This window comes from Macaca thibetana, chromosome 6 (genome assembly GCF_024542745.1).
Source record: "Macaca thibetana thibetana isolate TM-01 chromosome 6, ASM2454274v1, whole genome shotgun sequence".
NCBI classification, from domain to species: Eukaryota; Metazoa; Chordata; class Mammalia; order Primates; family Cercopithecidae; genus Macaca; species Macaca thibetana.
Window position 1 is genome coordinate 62,929 of NC_065583.1, and position 15,770 is coordinate 78,698.

At 42.7% G+C, this 15,770-nt stretch overlaps 1 protein-coding gene and 1 long non-coding RNA gene across 2 annotated transcripts in view; one reads left to right on the forward strand and one right to left on the reverse strand.

Annotated features, from left to right (window-relative positions):
* Positions 1-332: 332 nt before the first annotated feature.
* LOC126956068 (butyrophilin-like protein 3) lies at positions 333-13,841 on the reverse strand. The gene is given in 8 exon segments (XM_050792950.1): positions 333-1,251; positions 1,254-1,334; positions 1,919-1,945; positions 2,235-2,261; positions 2,793-2,813; positions 3,964-4,077; positions 8,446-8,721; positions 12,443-13,841. Coding segments are annotated over 8 exon segments (1,614 nt in total). The 5' UTR covers positions 12,807-13,841; the 3' UTR covers positions 333-547.
* The window catches only part of LOC126956070 (uncharacterized), a 29,188-nt gene continuing 16,114 nt past the window's right edge, over positions 2,697-15,770 (forward strand). Inside the window, exons 1-5 of the long non-coding RNA XR_007726235.1 lie at positions 2,697-2,860; positions 2,959-3,049; positions 3,841-4,119; positions 6,827-6,948; positions 13,835-14,024. This is a non-coding gene — a long non-coding RNA (uncharacterized LOC126956070). The remainder of the gene's footprint in view (positions 2,861-2,958; positions 3,050-3,840; positions 4,120-6,826; positions 6,949-13,834; positions 14,025-15,770) is intronic.

Below are 15,770 nucleotides of genomic sequence, written 5' to 3' on the forward strand. Positions count from 1 at the left end.
ATTTAAATATTAAACCAACCCTGCATTTGTGGGACAAACCACACTGAGTAGTTATATGTCATCTTTAAATAAATTGTTTAGTTTCATTTGCTAAAATTTTATTTAGAATTTTTGTGTCTATGTTAATGAGGGATATGGACCTGTAGTTTTCCTTCCTCTTCTTCTGTTTTCTTTGCCTGGTTTTGGTATCAGGTAATGCTGGGCTTATAGAATCAGTGAAAAATCCTCCCTCCTCTTTATTCTTTGAGCCTCACATAGCAGGTGTTCAATAACTATCCCGTGGGCGATTTGGTATAGAGAAAAGTAAATTAATGTGGAATAAGCAAACAGAGTTTATGGTGGGAAAATGTATAATATAAAAACACATCATTAGAAAACACTGTGCCATCAAACCTGCAAGCAGGATTCACATTCATCGTCTCTTTAATCTTTACCTGCGAGGTGGGAATCACTATTCCTGACTAACAAGTGAGGAGCCTGGGAGGTTGTGACTTGTTCAAGATCACTTAGCTGGATGGAGTTTTCACAAAGTAAATCTTATGTGAGTCTATTCCATCCCCACTTCAGGGCAGCCATGGCTTCTGACTCCCACAGGGACAGGCCAATCCTCCCTCATCTGGAAGCTGCTGCTGCTGCCGGGCTTAGGAGAGAAGAACCTCAGCACCCTAAAGGAGAGTGGGAGGCGTGACTTCCTGTGCGCAGGCTTCGGAGAGGAAGCTGGGGCCGCCTGTGGGGCGCACTCTCCCTTTGCTGTGTCTGGGTCTGCGGTGTGGGGCCCTTTAAGCAGGGTCTTCTCTCTCTGATCCCAGGACACTGGACATATGAATATGGGAGTCCTATTTTTCTCTTCATAGATCACATGCCGGATATAGGGTCTCAAGAGGCCTTGAAACTGACATGTCAGGATACAAATTCTGGACTGGTCATTTGTATTGAAGAAGGAGATGTTCCCACCCTCATAGTCCAGGAAGACCCCTACTCGTGTAGGAGGGGTCTCGAGGGAGAGGTTGATAAAATGGGGATTGAATGTGAAATACAAATATTCTGTCGTCAGTCCGAAGACCCAGTACCCATTGTTGGGAGACAAAGTCACAGAGTCCTTCCTCCTGTCTGTGTCATCCTGGCACACTCCCACACACCACCCTACATGTTGTCCCACGTCCACCTCCCAGTAATGTTTCCCTGCCTGGAAACCCTGAGACGCCACCACACTCTTCCTTGTGAATCTCTTCGTAGAGTAAGGCACTTCTGGGGAGCTTTTCTATGGGTTACAGTTTTCAGATCAGAAACGCAGAGCTGTGGGTGAGCCGTCTCCGGGTCCAGAGTCACCTCCACTGAGGTGCGGTGGGGGAGAGAGGAAGCGTGAGTTACTGAAGAGGAAATCTGGGCTGGAACAAGAGGTCGACCCTCCCACTGCAGACTGGCTCCCGATAGGATCTGGCCAGTCCCACTATCCCCTCAGCCGTGTCTCTTCTCCAGGGCAGCCCCTGTGCCTCACTGATGCTTGGAGATGCTCAATCACCAGAGGTTCAACTCCTCTGCATCACCCAGCCCGACCACTGCCCTCCCAGGTAAGCCCATATTTGACTTTGTGAGACCTTGAGTGACTCCAGGATTCACCTTCCTTCCACCCACCCGTTCCTGCTGACTTCACTTCTTTCCCCTTAGCACAGACCCCTAGAAGCCAGCTACTGGTGCCCTCAGTTCCCTGGCGTCTTGCCTGTGACCCCTCCGAGCTGACCCAGTCCCTATGCTTTTCCTTCCAAGTCCTGGGCCAAGAAGTGCATTTAGAGGCAGCGGCAACCTGGGGTGGATTGGGGCATCACAGATTTGCTGTCTGCAAGCCGGGTGGGCTCCATATTTGTCACTAGTCATCTTCCTACTCCATGCCCACTGTCACCCTCTCAGGCATTGGTACCTGCGTGTTTCCGGGCCTCTCTCAATTCTGAAAGCAAGCAGACAGAACAGGCAGTTCAGTGCTCCCGTGGGGAACAGGACACAGGGAGAAGGGAGAGACCAAGGATGAGGACCTTTTTGAGTGTCGTGGGCCCTCTCAAGAGATCTGAAGGCAGCTATGGGGCTTCTCTACAAAATGCACCTCCCCTAGAATCTAGACAATTCAGGGTCCCCATCACAAACTTGGTTCTGCAGGGACCCATGGGCCTCAGGATATAAAAATCCATAAATGAGGAACTTGGAAGAAAGAGGTAAGTTGAGGGAGCAGAGTCTCTCACCTGCCTGTTTGTGTATCTTCACCAAGTCTGAAACAAAAAGAAAAAAAGAAAAACACATAAGAGGCTGACATCACAGAGCAGGGCCCAAGGACAGCGTGGGAGGAAAGCCCTGCATGTGATAACACTCTCACTTAGTTTATCCTGCAGTTTCCACGAAACAAAAAGCAGACGATTTCGTGGTTGATACAGGACTGGGTAAAGTCTCAAAGCATCAGGCCAGGGAGGTTGAGGATCACCCACCAATTTTTCTCAGGTTCCTCCCTGTGGTCCACACCCTCAGAGCTTGTGATCAACACCTCCCCCCACCACTCACAGAGCGGACCAACGGGCAACAGGCACAGATGGGACTTCCAGGCCCTGAGGCCTATCCTAAGCCCTCCAGATATCTGAGGGGCAACTCATTAGCCGTGGATGGAGAGAGCGAGGCAGCTGCTCTCCTCCCCCTGCCGGTACTTCCTGTCCAGCCTGGAGCCGGGGTCTCCAGAGGCTCACGCTGTGGATCAGGGAGGGACCCGGGAGAACCATGTGTGGGAGGCTCAGGACGTGACACACACTTACCCAATTCTGCCTGGATTTTCCCTGAAACAGAAACAGTGTATTCAGTGGTGGACACAGGAGTGTGCAAGGTACAAACATGACCCTGGCTGCTTGCACAGGTGGGACAAGCTGCGGGTGTGAAGGGCAGGGCCTCTCCTAGAACACTTACATGTGCTCGTCTCCGCAGCCCCCCGCACGGAGCGTAGCTGTCTGGGGGGAAGCAAGAGATCAGGAAGGTTCATGCTAAGGAGAGGGACAACAGCTGGGATGCTGTGGAGGTGGGGATGGAGGTGGGAGAAGGCGGCTGGGAGGGGAGGCGGGGTGATGGAGGTGGGAGAAGGCGGCTGGGAGGGGAGGCAGGGGGATGGAGGTGGGAGAAGGCGGCTGGGAGGGGAGGTGGGGGCGGCCTCATCCCCAAGGGGAAGTGTCACTCCCAAGGAGGAAATTTGTTCTGGGGTGAAGACTCTTACTGAGATTATCATTTTATCTCAGTCACTGAGTTTTATTTCCTCTTTTATGAAAGAGGAAATAACTACCCTGAAATTTTCTTATAAGACTCTTGTTGTAGCTAGTAGAAATTTATTTATTTTTATATATTTATTTTTTGAGTCAGGGTCTCACTCTGTTGCCCAGGCTGGCGTGCAGTGGTGCGAACATGGCTCACTAAAGCCTTGACCTCCTGTGCTCAAGCCAGCCTCCCATCTCAACCTCCTGAGTAGCTGGGACCACAGTCATGAACCACCACACCCAGCTAATTATTTTATTTTATTTTTTAAAATTTTTTTATAGAGAGGAGTTCTCGCCATGTTGCCCAGGATGATCTTACACTCCTGGGCTCAAGTGATCCTTCCACATTGGCCTCCCAAAGTGCTGGGATTACAGACACGAGCCAACACACTCAGCCTGTTTGTAGGAATTTATGTGAACTCTTTTTGTACTGAAAATCAATGATCTGCTTATCCTGTGCTCCATGTAAAGTAGAAAGGGATTGGCAGAGGCTGGCATTTCCTGAAGGAGCCGTTTCAGGCCAGCACAGAGGAGGCTGAGGACTGGCTTCCCTGTGCCTCAGGTGGCGGACCCTGGGGGCCTAGGGCTGGAACAACAGAGCCCGGAGGTGTGTGAGGGCAGCCTGATACCAGCTCCACAGGAACCACGAAGAAGGTGTGGGCCCATACTTCTCTCTCTCACTTACCTTTGGATTTGAAGAAAACAACTGTCATCCCCATGACAACAACACATAGGCCACCACAGAGTAATCCGAGTAAAATAGAGGCCAGGCGCCAAGGTGAGGGCTGGAAAAACGTCTCTGAAAAACAGTCCCACAGACCCCTCAGTGATTACTAAGCAGGTAAGACCATTTTACGCCCATTTAAGGAATCCCCCAGTACTCCAATTTCTTCTACAGCTTTAAAGCTTTGCATTTCTGTATAAGTCTTGATCCATCTGGATTTTATATATTTATTCACGTGTGTGTGTGTAATGAGGCGGAAGTTCAATGTCATCTTCTTCTAAGCAGGTATTGACTGTGCTGGCAATGTTTATTGAGTGGACCTTGCTTCACACACTGCCACACATGCAAGGTCACCTCTGTGTACCTCAAGTTTCTGTTCCAGCTTGGATTTGTTTCTGGGCTTTCTGTTCTTTCTCATTGATCCATAGGGTTATCTCTGTGCCAATAATTTTAATTGGCTTAATCTTCAAAGCTTTGGGATATGTCTCTGAGATAAGACTAAGCTTCTTAGCTTGCTCTTATTCCACTGTGTCTTAGCACTTCTTGGCTATTTGTTTTGCCACATAAATTTTGGAATTGACTTGTTAGGCTTTAAGAAAACTCTGGGTCAAGTGTGGTGGCTCATGCCTGTAATCCCAACAGTTTGGGAGGCCGAGGTGGGAGGATTTCTTAAGGACAGGAGTTCGAGACCGGTCTAGGCAACAAAGTGAGATCCCCATCTCTAAAAATATTTAAAATTAAAAAAAATTAGCCAGGCAAGGTGGTGCACACCTGTAGTCCCAGCTACTTGGGAGGCTGAGGTGGGAGGATTGCTTGAGCATGGGAAGTTGAGGTTGCAGTGAGCCATGATTGCAACACTCTACTCAAGCATGGGCGACAGAGTGACAGCTCGTCTCAAAAAACAAACAAAAAAATGTGCTGAAATTTTTCTATGGAATTGTATTGAATCTGTATAGCAATTGTAGGAGAACTGATATCTTTAAAAATATGCATCTTATCTGAAAGGTGTTATATTTGTTCTCTTATTTTAGTTTTCATTAGTGTCTGTTAATGCAGTTTTGTAATACCCTTCAATAAGATTTTGTAAATGTTTTATTAGACTTATTCCTGGTTAACATTTTTTTATTGTTATTGTACATGGCATGTGCTTTTCTTCCTTTGCTGGTGTTTACTAATGCAATTGATTTTGTTTATTTATCTCATTTTTCATGAACACGATGGGTTCTTTTATGAGTTGAAAGAATTTGTCTGTAAATTTTCCTAAATTTTCCATTTATATAATCATGTAGACTGTGAACAATGGCCATTTTATTTTTTTCTTTCTAAAAGTTATAACTTTTACATTTTCTTCCCTTATTGAAGTGACTGCTAATAGTAACAGTACTCTAATATAATACGGAGCTGAAGTGTTTAATGCAATCTCCTTATGTTATGATTTTAAATGACACATTAGGTATGTTTTCTGTGTGTATTTAAAAAATTAAGTGGCTTACTATTTTGTATGATGTTTGCTGCAAGTATCTTTAGATATCTTTTTATCCGATTAAGCAGGGTCTCTCCTATTTCTAGATTGATGGAAAGTTTTCTTCTATTTCTAGATTTGCAAGTGTTGAAATCATGATGAATAGATGTTGAAAGTTATCTATGTTTTATTTATATCTCCTAAGAAAATTATAGTTTATCTCTTTTAACTAATTATGGTAATAATTACATTAATATATGTTCCCATGTTGACCTAACATTTTTTTCCAGGATAAGTTTGGTCATGAGATATGTTTTTGTGGACTTTTCTACTTGCAAAATTTTTGGTAAGATTTTTACATTTTCAATTATGAATAACGTTGGTAAAAATTTTTCCTTTTTCGAGTTGCCCATTTCTGTTATGGTGCCAAAATTATGTTGACTCAATAAAATTAGTTTAATATTTCCTATTTTTTCTGCTTTCTGGACGACTTTCTGAAAGATACATTTTCTCTTTTCTTGAATATTTGGTAGACTTTGTACATAAAAAAATGTAGCCCTTGTGTCTTCCTTGTTGGAAGACTTTTAAATGCTGACTCCACCTCTTTCGTGGTTACAGATTAGTCAGGTAGTCTATCTTTCCTTCGGATTTTGTATTTTACATTTGTCTTTTTTTAAAAAAATTTTTGAGACAGAGTCTCACTCTGTCCCCCAGGCTGGAGTGCAGTGAGATGATCTCAGCTCACTGCAATCTCTGCCTCCTGGATTCAAGTGATTCTCATGCCTCAGCCTCCCGAGTAGCTGGGATTACAGACACACACCACCATGCCCACCTAATTTTTGTATTTTTAGTAGAGATGGGGTTTTGCCATGTTGGGCAGGCTGGTCTCGAACTCCTGACCTCAAGCGATCTGCCCGCTTCAGCCTTCCAAAGTGCTGGGATTACAGGCATGAGCCACTGCACCTGGTCTGTATTTTACATTTTTCTATGAAAACTTTCACTTCATCATATTCAGTAGAAAAGGAAAAAGTTATTCAAAGCAGCTTATCTCATAAATCTCTACTAAATCTTTAGTTGTACCTTCTTATTTCCTGCATTATTTAATTGTGCTGTTTCTCTTTTATTCTTAACTGATGTTGCCAGTTTATCTATTTTAATAACACTTTGAACCATCTAACTTTAGATGTATTAATCTGCACTATTTGTCTTAATATTTCCGTATTTCTATATCTTTAGGATTTCTTCCACTTTCTTTTGCTGTTTTCTGAAATATATATTGACGCCTAATATCAATATTCAGCTATTTCATGCTAATAAGAACATTTAAGGATTTAAGGATATAATTTTTTTTTTTTTTTTTAGATGGAGTCTTGCTCTGTCCCCCAGGCTGGAGTGCAGTGGCATGATCTCGACTTACTGCAACCTCCACTTCCCAGGTTCAAGCGATTCTCCTGCCTCAGCTTCCCGGGTAGCTGGGATTACAGGTACCCGCCACCACACCTGGCTAATTTTTGAAGTTTTAGTAGAGACAGGCTTTCACCATTTTGGCCAGGCTGGTCTTGAACTCTTGACCTCAGGTGATCCACCCGCCTTGGCCTCCCAAAGCGCTGGGATTACAGGCGTGAGCCACCGCGCCTGGCCAGATAAAATTTTGACTCAGAAAACCGTATTAGTTCCATTTTACACATTATGATAGATTGTAATTTTATTATCAGTTTTAAGAATTTTCTACCTATCACTATGCTTTCTTCAATTTCTCAGTTATTTTTATGTTTAAAAATTTTTCAAACACATAAGAATTTAAACTATCATTTGCTATGGTCATTTAACTTTATTAAATTATGATTAGAGAATTTTGTGTGCATGATATCAACGTTTGAAAATTTTCTGAAAACCATTTTATGTGTTTATATCTGATAAAATTTTGTAAAAGTTCCAAGTGTGGTAAAAATTCATGTGTATTCTACAAACCTGGAATCCTTCTCCAAAATATGTTATTTCAGGCTTATTAATTTTTACTTCAAATATTATATATTCTTACTCATTTTATCTACTTATTTGATCAATTTTAGAACTCAAAGTATGATCTTTTTTCTTATATTTCTGTTGATATTTTCTTTTTATATTTTACATGTATCAGGTACATACATATTTAAAATTTTCATATTCTTATACTGAGTGAACTTATGTTTTTGAAATAACTCTATTCCTAATGTCCTTTTTGTTAAAACCTTGTCTTCCTTTTCTTGACACTAATATATCTGTTTGATTCTTCTTGATTAATATTTCTCTAGTATTTTTTATTTTCAATGAATAGGTCATATGTGCTACATTTTTCCTCTTATGAATTGCAATTGAGATTTTTATTATTTATTTATTTTTATTTTTATGTTTTTGAGATGGAGTCTCGCTCTGCCGCCCAGGCTGGAGCACAGTGGTGCCATCTCGACTCACTGCAACCTCTGCCTCCTGGGTTCAAGCAATGAGACTTTTAAATCCAGTCTGAGATTCTTTGTCTTTTAAATGGCAAATTAAATCCTTTTACATTGAGTGTGATTCTGGAAACATTTTAGTTTATGTAAATTTTCCTACTATTTGTAAATCCTTTCTGAAATTTTCTACATTTTTATTCTGCTTCATGAAGGAGCAATGACGTTTTCTCAAAATGAAGAAACAATTATTTTCTTAGTCCTAGAGTTAATTTCCTTAAGTTTTGTATGTGTTGAGTTGTGAGTGTTGCACCATTGGGGTATTGTGTGGTGAAGGAAATACTTAATTCTACTGCCTTGGAATTGTAAACAATTTTACTTCTGCCTTATCAAATGTTTGGTTATTTTTTTTATACCTCATCAATCTTTGACTCTCAAAACAAATCACTGAAGCTGGGTGGTACTACACAGCAATTCCAGACACAAGCTGCTGCTCTACCCTGGGTTACCTATGCACACACCCATTCCTTGCTCCTCCTTCTCCCCACTCACCTCTTATCAATACCTTGGATTCCACCTCATGACTCTGCTCAGCAAGGTGGATGGAACACGATATGCTCCCAGCATTTTCCTGGACTATAATGGAGGTCTCCACATCATACATGTTGTGCCCATCTGCATTTGCTCTGGAGTCTGAAGACAAATGCTGTCCTTGTGGACCTTTCCACTTGACTGTGGGCTGTGGGAACCAGCCTGAGGACAGGCAGAGTAACTGGATACCTCCGTCAACATATCCCACGATGGAAATAAGAGGAAGTGAGCCCAGTGCTGGGAAGAAAACAGGGAAAGATGAAAGTGAAGACCAAATTTCAAGCTTACAGCTATTTTGAGTCTAGTTCATCAAGCCTGTACCCATAACAGCACACACATCCTTCTCTCTCTCTCTGTCTTACACACACATCCACTCATAATACTACTGCAAGACTTTCCATGGTCTATGTTCATTTAGCATTTATTTAGGAACCACTATGTATGTCTGGATATTCCTAAGTATGAAATAGGATGCAGTGCATAAGACACAGCCCCTTCTAATGAGAAACTCATTGACCAAATAGTGAGGAAACTGTATAAAATACATTTCATAGTGAAACGCAACTATGAAAGCACAGTCAGGTTAGCAAAGAGAAGAGTGCTTAACTGTCAGGGAAAGTCACAGCTTCCTGGAGATGACATTTGCACCCTTCTGTGTCAGAAAATAGGAGTTTTATTGTGGTCAGGTTAGGGAGAGGGGAAGCATTTTAGATAAAAAGAGGCAAGTGCAAACCACAATGTGAAAAGTTAACATGCCACAGTGATTTCAAGGACTCATGAGTATTTATATTCCAGATAATGATGTATAAGAGAGTAGGGGTGTGAGACAAGGCCTGAAAAAGGCACAAGGCAAGCCATGGGGGTCATACATTCACTGACCTGAGCAATGTGGACTTGCCCACAGCCACTTTAAGAACTGTAGACCAGTAGGGCTCTTACCAGTCTCCAGCAGGTGGGAGTTATGGTAAGACCTGTATCTTAGAGAGGTCTCCAGACAGCAGCATGGAGGAGGGACCACAGAGAACACTCCGGAGGAGAGTGACCCGATGTGCAACTACTGAAGTGACTCCAGTGAGAGAAAAGAAGGGCTGGGGAGGAGGAGGGTTTTGAGAAGGGGAACTGCAGATACAGAATCTATTTGAGAGGTTGATTCAATAGGACTGAACATCAAGGAAGGGTTTATTGTGACATCCAGATTTGTGACTTGGGAAATGTGGAAGAGTACCCCTTATGTGGTTGACTTCAATTTGATGATTTAATATTGCCTTTTAACCACTCCAAACAGAACTTCCTTTCTGAGTGCTGTTCTCTGCCGTTCCCCAGGGTCTGGATCAATGCATGGAGCGTAATAAATGTTTGTTAGTCAATAAATTAATGAAAGAATGATAACGGTATAAGCACCAAGGAAGGGGGCTCAAGTAAGATGATGTAGACTTATCTTCCTTGCTCCTTCCTCTAAGTAAAAGTATAAACCCTGGAAATAAGGCAAGCATAGGTGCATTGTGAAAAGTGGAAAGACTAAGGAGGACTGACTAGGGACCCCAGGACTAGAGAAAAACCACAGCAGCTGAGCATCCTACGACCACTCCCCCACTCCCACCTCCAGCAGAAGTAGGTGGCCCAACGGGAATCTTTCCACCCCTAAATGGCTGAAAATACATGATATGCAAAGTGGTGCTGGCAGAAGAATTGACCATGAGCCCCATTGACTGGAGGCCAGGGGAAGAGTTCTTTGTCCCACTATGCCAGATGATCACCTCTCTCACAAGAAACACTGGGGAGCAACATGGGGAAACACCTTTTACTGCCACAGTCGGTACTAGAAAAGATGATCAGAATCTCCAGGGCCATCAGATAAGCAAAGCAGACCAAAATAATACAGTAAAGTCTCTGAAAATTAAATTGTATTTGGAGCCACAACCACCAAAAATAGACTAGGACCTGAGCCATAAATCTAAACACAGTGACTGCCTGCAAAACAGAAGCTTTACATAGGGTCTAGAGTGTCTTACAATAACTAAACCACTTAGATTTCAACTAAAAATTACCCATCACACCAAGAACCAATTAAATATTAACTTGAATGAAAATAGACAATCATGTGATTGCCAAGACCAACATGAATAGCTATTATTAAAGTGTTTCAAAAAGCAATTATGAATTATCTCAAAAAAATTAAAACTCACAAAAAATACAGATGTTATAAAAAACAAATTGGAAGTTATATAACAGAAAGAAATACAAAAACAAAAACTAACTGGGTAGCTTCAATACTAGAGAGGAGATGACAGAAAACAAAATTATTGAACTCCAGGATACAACAATGAAACTTAACCAGCATGAAGAGAGAGGAAAAGATTTTTTCTAAAGAGGAAAAACAGATCCTCCAGGACCTATGAGACAATAACAAAATATCAGCATTTATATCATCATAGTCCCAGAAGGAGAGGTGAAAGAGAGAGAGCTGAAAGAGTATTTAAAGAAATGATGGCCGATCTAATCAAATGAGGTGAAAGTCCTTTCAAGAAGCTGAGAGCAAACCAAATAGGAGAAGTGCAAAGAAACTCATGCCTTGATAGATCATAATTAAATTTCTGAAAATAAATAAAACTATCTTGAAAGCAATCAGAGATAAATGATGCATTATAAATAAACCAATGACAGCAGATTTTTCATGAGGAATCTTCAAGGCCAGAAAGAAGTAGCACATTTTTCAACTGCTGAAAGAAAATAACCATCAGGAAACTTCACAAATTCTATATCTGGCAAAACCATTATTCACAAATAAAGAGGAAATCATTTGCATGTTTATTCTCAGATAAACAGAAACTAAGAGAATTTGTCACTAGCAGACCTATCCTAAAAGGATGGCTGGAGGAAATTCTTCAAACAGAAAGGAAATGATAAAAGAAAGAATCTTGGAATATTAGGAAAGAAGAAAAGCAATAGAAAAAGAAGAATAAGGAAAACTACAATAGATTTTCCATTTTATTAGTGTTTAACAATCACATACGGGCTGGGTGTTGTGGCTCACGCCTGTCATCCCAGCACTTTGGGAGGCCAAGGCTGGGGATCATTTGAGGTGAGGAGTTTGAGACCAGCTGGCCAACATGGCAGAACCTCATCTCTACTAAAAATACAAAAAAAAATTAGCTGGATGTGGTGGTGCATGCCTGTAATCTGAGCTACTCAGGAGGTTGAGGTACAAGAATCACTTGTACCCAGGAGGTGGTGGTTACAGTGAGCTGAGATCATACCACTGCACTCCAGCCTGGGTGACGGGGCAAGACTCTGTCTCAAAGAAAACTAAAAACTAAAAACTAAAAATAAAAATTATATATGATGGTTTAAACAGAAATTAAGTCACTCTCTGATGTAGTGCTTATGTATATAGAAGAAATACTCAAGGCAGTATTATTTTTAAATTGTGGAGATTAAAGGGATCTAAATGAAAATGAAGTTTCCACACTTCAAAGTGGTAAAATGTTGATACAGTAGATTGTGACAAATTATATATGAATATCATAACACTAGAACAGCACCTAAGAAAACATGACAAAATATTATACTTAAAAAAAGGCTAAAAATAAGTTGTAATAGAATCCTAAAAAAATTTAGTAACACACAAGAAGTCAAGAAAAAAGAAGAAAACAAAAGAAATTGAAGCAGGACAGGCATCGTCACGCTCATTTCACCAACAGGGTGGGAGTGATTTTCCTCCGTATCCTGTCAGGTGGTGGCAGGTGCAGGTGGCTGTCCTCTCTGTCATGACCCCACTGTGTGATGGCAGGGCCAGGCTCATCTCCAGGAACCTCAGGTCAGGGATGCCCACCAAAGCCTTTTTACATCATGTCAGAATCTGGAAAACCTGTTTTATTTCATTATCTGAAATACTTTCAAGAGCTGATAATGGTAGCATGACTTTGCAAGACAACTCAGTCATAAATAAACAACTGACCTGACACCCGCAGCTCCCAGGTGGCCTCCTCGTCATAAATCTGGGAACTGAACCAGCACCCATACATGCCCATGTCCAAGAGAGTGATGTTTTTTAGTCTTAGAGAGACATGCCCCTCTCTAATGGAGTCCTTCACAAGCTTCGTTCTCCCTCGATACTGTGGCATCTGCATAAATTCCCAGTCTTCCTCATCTCTGTAGAGGTGGACCACAGCATGGAGCTGATTCCTGAAGAAACGCACTTCCATGGCCTCTGCACTGGTCTCAGGAAAGAGGGAGCAGGAGAACACTGCGTCCTCCCCCACCGAGGCCTGGACAAACTTGCCCGGTCCAGTCACTTGCCACTGTCCTATAGGAGGAAACATAACAGATAACTGAGCAAAATCTACTTGAGTCCTTCTCAGGGCTCTGGTGGGTGGAGATGTGTGGGGTGTGGGGGTCGGGTGGGGGATCCATCAGTCTTCTTTCTAAACCTGATGACTTGGATTTGCACATCTTCTTACACTTGCGAGAATGCTTCCATGTCAGTTACTTCACTCGGTTCTCATACACATCTCCTGTGAGATGAGGTGAGGTCTGTGCTATCAATATTTCCCACATTCAACATGAGGAAACCCTGTCTCTGGGGCTGAGTTGTTCAGAGGCCTGAGAGGCACCTTCCAAATGCAGACTCCCTGACTAGAGGAGGATCTACCTCCACATGCTCTCTGCCCAGCTGCTTAATGAACACTCACACCACCGCCTTTGCATCTTCTATGCTAAAAACCTTTTTAAATGACTCAGGAGGGGAGTAAGTGGCCATAAAATATCCAATTTGGGGAAATGTATTTCCTTCGAATAGATGATTACGTCTTGTAAATGTTTTATGGATACAAGAGAGAAATACATATTCTCTGCTGAAGCACATTTATTTGTGCTTCTTTTTTTAAGTAGACTTCTGCCACATTCTGAAGGACATGGTATGACACAGTGAGGAGATTTTATAGTTTTTGTTTCAGAGATTTGCTCTTTAGTGCACTCACGTTGTGACATATCTTTTCCATGACACCTACCTTTTACTCCAGGTAATAATTTTATGTTTTTCCACTTTATTATTTCGTACTTGAATAGTACTTCATCTAGCAAAAGCTTGTCCAAGCCACAGCCTGTGGGCTGCATGAGGCTCAGGACGGCTTTGAATAGGGTCCAATACAAATTCGTAAACTTTCTTAAAACATTATAAGACTTTTTGTGATATTTTTTCATTCATTAGTTATCGTTAGTGTTAGTTCTTCTTCTTTCAACATGGCCCAGGGAAGCCAAAAGATTGGACACCCCGACTCTAGTGCTTTATCAACATGGCTTACCTGTTTTTTTGTTTGTTTGTTTGTTTGTTTGTATTTTCTTGGTACAGCTTTGTCTTGATCCTCACTTGAAACTGTCTTCATCTTGCTGCAAGTGACATAATTGTTTGTTTTCTGCAAGTCTTCCCTGCACAACTCTCAGCTTCATGAGGACAGAGTGTGTGTGTTTTCCTCAGCACAGGATTCCCCATGCCCAGCACAGAGAATGGGCTCCGCAGACAGGGATTATGCTCTTGAATGGTGAGTGCTACTTTCTTTGTGCATTTGCTTCTCGGTTTTGTGGTCAACTAAGTAATTTTCCTGGTGTAAATCACACTTACAACTCTGTATGATTAGAGTTCTTCTTAGAGAGATCACAAATGATGGAGGCCCACTCCCTTCACCTTCCAAGTACCCAACGCTTTGACTGGCAGTGTCTCTTGATTCATTCACATGTATCCATTTATGGTATATTGGTATACCTGTGTGTGCTGTCTGCATGTGCATCAGAGGCAAAGTGGATCCCATGTGTTAATTTCCAGATAAGTGGATGTTTTTAATTTTAGCACTAATTATGTCTAAGTTGAAGTACATTTTATAAATCTTGCTGAAATGTATTTCACTTGTGCATCTTTAAGAGTATTATTAAATGAGGTGTGATTTTGCCACCTGATGTCTGACTAGCTGCTGACGTGTTGTAGCAGATGTTGAGGCCCTGCTCCTCACCGCCCAACCCTGAGTCCCCCTGCAGTGGGATGGGCATTTCCCTGCCTGCTGACAGCTCCGCCCCTGGAGCCTGGCCTCTGCCTCTCTGCTGATGGCTTCTTGCAACCTTTGGAACTTACTCAGCCCAGGCACAGGGCAGCCAAGAAGGTTTGCGATTTTAATAGTCCCGGGGGACACATCTCACCCAGTGGGGAACAGGAAGCGGTGGATGTTGGGAAGATCCTGAGCCATCATCTATATGGTTCCTCCAAAGGACACAGTGGGACTGGGTCCCAGTTGCCACCACCGCAAGCTGCTCATTCGTGCACCTTCTATGGCTTTCCTCCCACTGGCTTCACTCTTTGCACCTTGTCGCTTTTGTTTCTGAGAACGATCTGTTAAACAAACCATCTGCAGAAAGGCCCTTGCTCTAGATCAGTTTTTGGGAACCAACCTGTCAGCTGGGCTGCTGTGAGTGCTGCCCTGAAGGCTGCGTGAGACTCTCAAGCTGGGCAAACAGTTTTTAGTACATGTCTGTTTCTCCGGCCGGCCTTGCTGCTGTCATTTTTCTTGCTGACAGCGTCTCCCTTTACTCCTTCCCCTGGGGAGAAGCAAGGAATAACACTGTCTGTGGTTGCAACACACTGTGCACCAGTGGAGCTCTGTGCTGCATGCTCTACATGCAGAAGTCCATGCAGTCCACACAGTAGCCCTTCAGCCACAGGATGTCACGGATGTGATATTATTACCTCTATGTCATCACAAACAAAAACTGACACTAATAGAAGTTATTAGCCACAAGCTCATAGGCAGAGAAAAGGAGTTTTAAAAATAGTCTTACTTCCTCCAAGGTCATTTCCAGGATGCCCTGCTGCCTCATGCAGAAACAGAAAGCAGACAGAAAAGCTCGTCAGAAAATGGGTGAGAATGTACTTAAATGGAGGCTCTCTTGTGAGTAACACACATGGATTGTGGTTTTTTGTTTTTGTTTCTTTGAGACAAAGTCTCACTCTGTCACCCAGGCTAGAGTGCAGCGGCACGATCTCGGCTCACTGCAGCCTCCACCTCCCAGGTTTAAGCAATTCTCCTGCCTTAGCCTCCCGAGTAGCTAGGATTACAGGTGCCCACCACCGCGCCCAGCTAATTTTTGTATTTTCAGTAGAGACAGATTTTCACCATGTTGGCCAGGCTAGTCTCAAACTCCTGACCTCAGGCGATCCACCCACCTCAGCCTCCCAAAGTGCTGGGATTACAGGTGTGAGCCACTGCGCCCGGCCAACACACATGGATTTTGATGCCCTT